General features: G+C 30.2%; 1 protein-coding gene across 1 annotated transcript; it reads left to right on the forward strand.

Annotated features, from left to right (window-relative positions):
* The first annotated feature begins 5,953 nt into the window (after positions 1 to 5,953).
* Positions 5,954 to 8,184, forward strand: LOC132746534 (uncharacterized). Its single transcript, XM_060735719.1, has 4 exons — positions 5,954 to 6,043; positions 6,256 to 6,316; positions 6,893 to 6,952; positions 7,428 to 8,184. Exons 1-4 carry the CDS (start codon positions 5,954 to 5,956, stop codon positions 8,060 to 8,062), a joined length of 846 nt encoding a protein of 281 aa, XP_060591702.1. The 3' UTR covers positions 8,063 to 8,184.
* The last annotated feature ends 835 nt before the right edge of the window (positions 8,185 to 9,019 follow it).

Raw genomic sequence — 9,019 nt, forward strand, 5'->3', positions numbered from 1 at the left:
CCTAACAATGATAATGTAGTCCTAACCTGTATAGTCCGTAACATGACATACTCAGTTTTAGACGGACTTTCGCCTGTTAAAGTTAATAAGGAAAATTTGTAGAAAAACCCATTTATAGAGAATTCTCTTGATTATGAAAAACAAAAAAATACTGAAGATTTCATTCCTTTAAACTGAGCTTCTTGTGGAATGTGGAAAGTTAACAAGTCTTATATTACTTCATCTTGAGTGTTGCTATATTTGTTTTGTCCTCTAGGATCATTGATTCAAGCATATTCAGTGCTTAAGATTGAAAACATTTTTAAGATGAAAACCCTCTATGAATATGCTAGGTAGCGTGTTGAGGATTGTTGATTGTTCCTTTTATTCACATGAACGTGCTCTGAAATATGTAAATAAAATGTGTTCATGGTTTTTAAATAATTGTGACGTACAATAACTATTGTTTTTTTATATCTTGATCAATCAATTTATGTTCGCTGCATATAGTTAAGATTAAATATTCCTCCAAAAGCGCAAAAATTTGCTCGAAATGATAAGATGATTACATATGTTGGCATATGTCATGGGGTAAATAATGTTTGCAAACAATCAAACCACAACAAGTAAATCATTCATATAATTATGCTTAAATTCTTATCAAGAACTTGACAGTAAATTATGACACATAAAAATCATGATTTTAACTGACTTGAAATATAAATAATAAACATGATGTTCGAGATTTGTTGAAATGCCGACACCAACATAAAACATAGTACTTTGATACACAAATTGCACCCAGGCGATACAGCTGAGATACATTCTTTTATTTACAATTGCCTCTTGTTAGGTTTTGTTGTATGTGTAAGTTTTTCAGAAAGTGCATTCACATGACATTCTAAATTCCTTGTAAAATGTACATGATATGTTTCTATGTCAACAGAGAATACCATTGATTACATGTAACATATAAAATGATTAGGTTCATAGTCGCTACATGTAGCTTTTAGAAGTAAATAGAAATACTCACATTGACAGCCAGTATAATTTTAGGAATAAGTATTCTTCGGCAAATGGCAAAGAGACACATTTTGTCTCACATTTTAAAGAAAAGGCTATTAAATAATTGAGATTGTATCCCTTTTTTTCTCGCGTAAACGGATATGATAAAATATTGAAAACTACATTGCAATACCATGGCTATATTATGCCAGGGCATTCTTTTATAACATTTCAGTTCAGTTAAAAGGAGAGTTTTTTTAATGTACAATAACAAAAAACAGTATTATTTTTATCGGACGAATTAAAATGACTGTTACATTACAAGTAAATATTTTAATGTGCCATGATGATTGTCATGGAATTAAAAGATAATATAGTATACCTTAACTTCAAGAAATTGTTGCTTTTCAACTTTCTTTGTTGACATTTTATCTTCGTCATTAAGATTATCATATGCAACAACTTTACGTTGCGTTGGGGCGGTGGGGTGGGCAAGGTTTCGACGCTACTTCTTTAACAATCCAAATAATTTGCAAATAAACTTTGAGTAGGCAGATTAATATAGCCTGTTCGAGACATATATTCAATGAGATTAGATTTGCAGTTTTATTGAATTTTCAGTTCCCATTGTATTGCCTTTTGAAATTCATTGGAACATTTATCAACAACTTGTATACTATCATTTACGTATCATATAGCATTTATTTTTAGTGTATTAACTTATATTGGAAAGTGATAAACTATTATAAATTATTGTTTTTAAGGTCAGGTTATTAGAGAATGTATAATGTCGTTCATATGAAACCAGTTTAAAAGAGCTAGAATGAGAGGTACAATATGGACAATTTTACACTGTTTCGATAACAGGTACAATGCTTTGATTGATAAATACTTATTAAAAAGATTATTAAAATATATATTTAAAAAGCATCTTGATGTTAAAGATATATACAATAAAGCGTTTGATCTGCAGTTTCTGAATAAATCACGTATCTTTTTGTGCTGTCTTTATTATATGACATAAAAAATTCCGGCATGTGATAACGTAAAACACAAATACGATTTTTAATTGTCCCCTTATAATAATGATGTTGATGATGATGATAATGATGATGATGACGATGATGATGATAATAATAATAAAGATAATAATAAAAAAAATAATAATTCTAATAATAAAAATGATAATAAGAATAAATATAATAATATTTAAACTTGTCTACACAAAAATGTGGACAATTTATTTCTTATTACACATATCGATTTGAAAGAAAAAAACCCTAGTAATTATTATTTTGCATTCAATGTATTGTGCTATGTGAAGTGCTGTATGAACTATATTATTTTGTAGTACGTCATACATTACAGATACCTTTGTCACTAAATGTCTTGCATACATGGGTTCACATACCGGTGAATCTTTTGTGTGTGTATTTTTTTTTGTTTTGCTTTGCTCAAAATGTCCAGTTTATTTGTATTTGATACACTGCATAAATGTGATATATTGTCGAATATTAATTATTTCTTATGACGTCAGTGTGGCAAAAAACTGATAATTGACAACACCAGCTATTGATTTTTTTACAGAGTTATTGCATTCGTGGCATTTTGACACTCAGTCTGAATAAACATAACAATAAAGGATAGGTACAAATGAAGTTCCGTTACGTTTGAATGCTGAATTTACAAGACCTAAACACATTGTTGTTTTCTTTGTTTTTTAAGGGGGGGGGGGATGGTGGATATAGACATAGTACTACTTCGCCGCGACCAGAAATGTCAAATGGGTGGGATGATGCTTACGTGGCATTTGATAAGCGTCGTTGACGCTTTCTTGTTTACTGTACACAATCTTTTCTTTTCCCTTGGTTTAACGTGAGTCCAAAAGATCGATAGAATCACCAAAATTCCCAAAATTTAAAAATATTTTCAGCGTTATTGACATTTATTTAGGTTCTTTACAGAGCTGATTCAACAGACGTCCGACATTATTGATACCCATAATTCATAATTAAGGTAGACCATGGGTAATGGGCACCATAAGGAACTGTAAAATTGACAACATAGGACAGTTATATGTCTTCAAGGTCACCTGTATGCAAAATTTAAATAAAATTTACCATGTGGTTTATGAGTTATGGATATATTTCTGAACTAAGACCATGCCATTAGAAGGGCTTATTTTCAGAAATGAGGAAACTGTAAATAATCTGTAATATCATCATTATAAAAAATGTTTTTCTATTGCTCATTTTTAAAAAACAAATAATAACATTCAGGTAACACTTAACACAAGCAAAATGTTTGCTTCTAAACAAAATGTTCTTAATATGTATAAAAATGTTACCCTACCCCACCCACTTTTAACACTAATTTTACCATTTCCATATCTAAAATGCCTTATTCAAAATATCCCTGAAATTTATCGAAATGATGGTCTGTTTTCAAAGTTTGCTTAAATTTTTTCAAAGGTATATTAGTTGATCATGCGAAATATAAAATACTTTTACCGTGTGGTTTTTATTTTATCGAACTTTGAAAATATCTGGTATCATATTTGCTATAAAGTTTGGCATTATTTAGCAAAAAAAAATACCTAAAATAATTAAATGATTTAAATCAAACTTTTTTTCTTCAATAAGGGATCAGAGAGATACATAAATAATGTTAAAAAGAAAGAAAAAGAAAGAAAAAAAGTTGCCCCTTCTGGGGTTTGAACCCACGCCCTTCAATTTCAATGTAGTTTACAAGCGATTCTAGCCTATTTGAATACTCTTCAAAGTGGAGGTAATGCATTACCCATGGTCTACCTTAATTATTAATAAATTTGCACAAAATCAATGTGAAACGACGAAGCACGTTTGAGGAAGCGTGTTATTTTATGCTACTAAAATTGTGAAGTAAAGTGGGATACAGTGATTTGTCGACTTTTGTTGATTTCTTTGAAAACACAAGAAAAGGGGACACTCATTATTTTCTTAGCAAAGTATTTGAAAAATACAAAAGATATAATATGAAAACGTTAGTGACGCGTTTCATGTTTCTCGTAATGAAATTTACATACCCTAAAATTAAAGGCTCTCTTGTTTGAGATAAAAAAAAACTATTACGATTTAAACAATGTTTGGTCAGTGCGAGGAGATTTTAGATTAAAAATAATTAAATCTTATTGTAAAAGTGGAGATATTCGGTATACGATCATTATTTGTAAAGCCGTATACATGTTCTTTTGTTTTCGATGTGAAAAAAAATACATTTTGCTTAGCTTTTTGATACTTTTATTTTACAGTTTTCTTTTATTAACAAAAGTTTTTATGAACAAATATATTCCAAAGAATGCTAAATATTTGTTATTTTGAAGTTATATCTTCTCTTAAGTTGAATAGCTTTGTTCATTATCTATCTCTCTAACAATGAATAATATAAAAGTTTACGTTCTCTTTTGTTAGTTGGTATCTATGTTAAGTTTACAATGTGTCTTTTTAAGCTTCTCTCCAAGGCTTTTTATTCAGTAGATAGAATCAGTATGTTGCTATTGTGGTTGTCTGTCGTAAATAAAAAAGACAAATGTATCCTAGTATAGTTTGAAAAAAAGGAAGTTTTAAACGTCAAGTTAAAGGTGGACAATCTTTTGCAGTATGCTTATTACATTAAATCACCAAAAAGTGTACCACATTTGGAATTCAGAACTGAATGTATTATTCAACAAGTTTAATAATTCTAGTTAAGCTTAAGGTATTTTGAAAGGATTTTTAGTTTGTTCATTGCGTTTTAAATTATTAAATATTGATCAAATATACAATACATTTAAAGATTTTCTTTATCTTAACTTTCATTATGTCAAAATAAACCATTTGTTTCCATTAAGCCGGAAATATGTTACAACAAGCTTAATACAAATGCACATAGTGTCAGTGTGATAATTCACCTTTTTTAACTTTTATGTGTCACGATAAACGAGTGCCCAGTGTTACATTGTAAATTTTTGATATCATCACATTTAATTAATTCTAAAATGTATCATAATTTAAACATTTTTCACCAAATGGCACATTGCCATGATTAGCAAATAATTCACGTATCGTATTTATTGCTTTTAAAATATTAAAATAGTGTAAAATCATAGCATAAGTGATGAAACATTCTTTACAGATCGTTATTCAAAATGAGAATTAATAAGGGAAAAAAACTTTTGGAATAATTCTACTTGCCTTACACGTTTGCTTTAATGAAACAAAAAGCCCAAGTTTCGTTATGATTATTTTCAAAGTTATAGTGAATTGATGCCTTTTAAAAGTCAAATATGACACAAAAAAAGAAATAAACTTCAAATGACCACAACTCTAAAATATATATTTCAGAATAATTTCCATTGCCCTACAACTTACCATTGTCACGATAAGCAAATAGTAATCTTTTCCTATTGGTGTATTCTTAAAATGTATAAATCATGGGCTACATTGACGGTTGTGCACGGTGACGACGACAACTACGCAGCCAGCGACCATAATACTTCGACTTTTACAATAAGCAGTCAAACTTTATATGACAAAATACTATGACCGTGAAGGGTTATATATTTTTTAAATGAAACCTTTTTCCCAAATGTCATTGGTTTTTATCGGACTAAATGGATAGATATCTTACGCGGCAGATGTCACATGTTGAATATTAACTGCCAGATTTTTCCCTAGGTATTGTTGTGTCTTGACATTATCTGATCATTTTCTATTTCATAAAGTTAACTGCTAAGGCTGGAACACACCTGAACCAATGATTGAGATTTTACGGGATCAACAATGATTTTCTTAGTATGAAGGACTCTGCTCTTTCACATTTTACTTTAATTGATTCTTTTTTAGTATGCGCTTTTTAAGCTCATATTAGGTTATCACTAAATTGATCAATTAAAAACTCACTGTATAGCTCATCTATTGTTTCACATTCGATGCACTATAATATAGATACAATGGCCGTCGAATATCATGGTGCAAAGATACATAGAATCCAACATAAGTATGTAAAATGGGATAATGCATTCCAAATGCGCCGATTGCGGGTAACCACCTTTAAATGTGTATGGTATAAAAAGTCACTTTAAACACAATGTTTTCAAGCCTTAGATAGATCATCAAGACATCATGACGAAGGCAAAAATGTTTTTTTTTTGTCATTTTATTAACGTCTGCAATTTCTGTCTCGTTTTCGAGATATGCATCGACTTGCAAAAATTTTGATTGTGAATATAAATTGTTATCAAAATTGATACAGCTGGAAGAAAAAACTGCTCAACAGGAGAACAAAATAGCTCTACTTACAGCAAAGCTTGAAGGTAAAATGTTCTTTTTCCTCTTCCTTAGTGATTTAAATGAAACATATATTACATTGTATTAACATAATTTTCGTTTTTCTTACGTGATTATACTAATAATTTTAAACTTTTTGTTAATGTTTTTTCTCACCATTTTGGCTATATAAATGTTGCTTTTGATACATTAATCTGATCGTTTTAAAATAAAAACAATACGATATCTGCATACGCACATAAGAAATAAAATTCAATTTTATTAATTACAATATAAACCGTTGACTTACAGATTTTAAAGGTGTAAAATTTATCAGAAGCTAAGTTATCAAGTTTAAAAAAAAAAAAAACAACAAAAAACACAGATCACTTTGTAAGAAGAACTACAACAATTAAATGAATGTATCTTCTAAGTAATTTTATGTATTAGTTACAAGACAATTTGTAACCAGAATTAACATCGGTTTCATACAAATATACAAATGAAAAGTTATTTTTAAAATATGTCTTGGAAATAAGGGAAAATGTAGAAACTAGTACTTAGACGGTTCTGTGTTATTATATTTAAAATAAATGTTCTGATAGTTATCTTTTTTATTTCAGATGCTGAACAATCACCAAAACATGATAAGAAAATTGCTATATTAGCCGCAAAACTAGCTGGTTTGATTGTTTGAATACTAGAAAAAAAATATAATAGCGATACAATGTTTTGTTTTGACAATATATATTAAATATTGCTTTTAACACAACAAACTAACATGATAAAAACGTACATAGATCGATTTGAGAAAAATAAAACGATTCAAGATTCAAGCAATAGTTTATATTTTATATGGGGTTGACGACTGATTTTGCAGTATTTATCACTATATTTCTACTGCCTTACTAACGCAGTAAGACCACTTTTGCATATTTTTACGTGGATAGTAAGTGCCGTTTGCAATGTGCACATTTATTACTTTGTCTTTTTCACAATATTTCACTTTTAAAACATAAGGAATATTTTCATAACATTTATGATGAATATGGACGCGTGCCGCTAAATAACTGTCAATATTTTTTAAAGTGTTGCTTTTAAGAGCCAATCCTTAATTTTATAAAAAATAATCTATATTTATTTCATTTTCAATTTCAGATGCTGAACAAAAACTAGAAAATCTGAATAACACACTGATAGAAACCAAGAAATTATCTGATGGTGCCACATATATACGCTGGGGACGTACCACGTGTCCTGGTAAAGCCGTCCTAGTGTACGACGGCTACGTTGCTGGATCACATTATCAGCATAGCGGAACTGCATCCAATCCATTATGTTTGCCAAAAGATCCAGATTATGATGAGCGTACCGATGGTTTTCAACTTGCAACTAGGATATATGGAGCAGAATATGAAACTATTGGGTATCCGAGATGGAAGTATCTTCATGACCATGAGATTCCATGTGCCGTTTGTCGAATACCACGTAATAACGTTTTGATGGTGCCAGGAAAGAATCGTTGTCATGACAACTACATCTTAGAATATAAAGGCTATCTTATGGCTGAGTACTACAAGCATGCTTCATCCTCTGAATTTGTGTGTGTTGATGAAAATCCCGAAACGTTAGAGGGAACTCATCAGAATTTGAATGGGAAACTGTTTTATTTTGTTGAAGGCGAATGTGGTTCACTACGATGCGATCCGTACAAAAATGGCTGGGAGTTGACATGTGCTGTCTGTTCTTATTCAAACAATGGAAGATCGACAAGTTTACAGCCTTACACATAGTGTATACACACACTCATAAATGGACAATATACACACAATGGGCGATAGAAATAAGAGACCTACAACTTAAATAAAAAATATTGTTAAATCCCTTATGAAATTCTTATTATATTTAAGCGACATTATCACTGTTGTGTTTTACATAAAAATAGAGAAAATAAGAATTCCTAAGGAAAGCCCAACACGTCAAAATTGAAAATGTTGCAGGCTCGGTTTAATTGAGCCTGTTCGTGGACGGTAATGGAAAGTCAAGTTACCGTCCACGCTCCTTAGCACCGGCTTAAGCAGAATTCAACATTTAACACGAAAATGGTGAAATTTTGAATTTAGAGACGTCTGCAGATGTGTTCATACGGCGGTTTTCATGGAACCTTCAATGTGACACAGTAGTGCCATTCCATGAAAAGCTGCGTATGGTCCCCAGGTAAAAGAATGTTTTTGCCCTAAACAAGAAAAGAATGGGCGGAACTAAATAAAATTGAATATTTAAAGAGGATCTAAGGTTATGAAGCCTGCATATCACAGATAAGACGTCAAAAGACAAATTTAAAAAGCAGGCAACATATCCTTAGGGTGATTATACAGTATTCAAGTAGGAATACTGGAACCACCCAATTTGAAAATGGCCAAAAAAGTAGAAACTAAAAGTACCACATAACATGTTTATACAACAATAATGTTGTGCTGAACGATCTTCAAGGATCGAAAATATAACATAATTATATAAATACAGTACCTACTTCAATAATTTCTCATTAATCATATTTCATTTTTCAGTTAATAAGTTAAATAATAAATATTACATTAAAATATAACCTTACAAAGTTGATGTAAAATAAGCAATGGATTGGCCTTTTTTGTGCCTGAATAAGATATAAATCAATACAAATTAAAATGAAACAAATTAATGGTAAAAGCATTTGATGTTTTTTCCCTTGGTTGCGTAATTTAGGATAC

This window comes from Ruditapes philippinarum, unplaced genomic scaffold (genome assembly GCF_026571515.1).
Source record: "Ruditapes philippinarum isolate M1 unplaced genomic scaffold, ASM2657151v2 ctg15526_1_1_1_1, whole genome shotgun sequence".
NCBI lineage: Eukaryota > Metazoa > Mollusca > Bivalvia > Venerida > Veneridae > Ruditapes > Ruditapes philippinarum.

Excerpts from the sequence above, each read along its gene's own strand:
- LOC132746534 (XM_060735719.1), top strand. The coding sequence starts at position 5,954 with ATGGCCGTCGAATATCATGGTGCAAAGATACATAGAATCCAACATAAG. Across the intron at positions 6,044-6,255 it reads TCCAAATGCGCCGATTGCGG|CTGGAAGAAAAAACTGCTCA; the intron begins GTAACCACCTTT and ends AAATTGATACAG. Across the intron at positions 6,953-7,427 it reads ATTAGCCGCAAAACTAGCTG|ATGCTGAACAAAAACTAGAA; the intron begins GTTTGATTGTTT and ends TTTCAATTTCAG.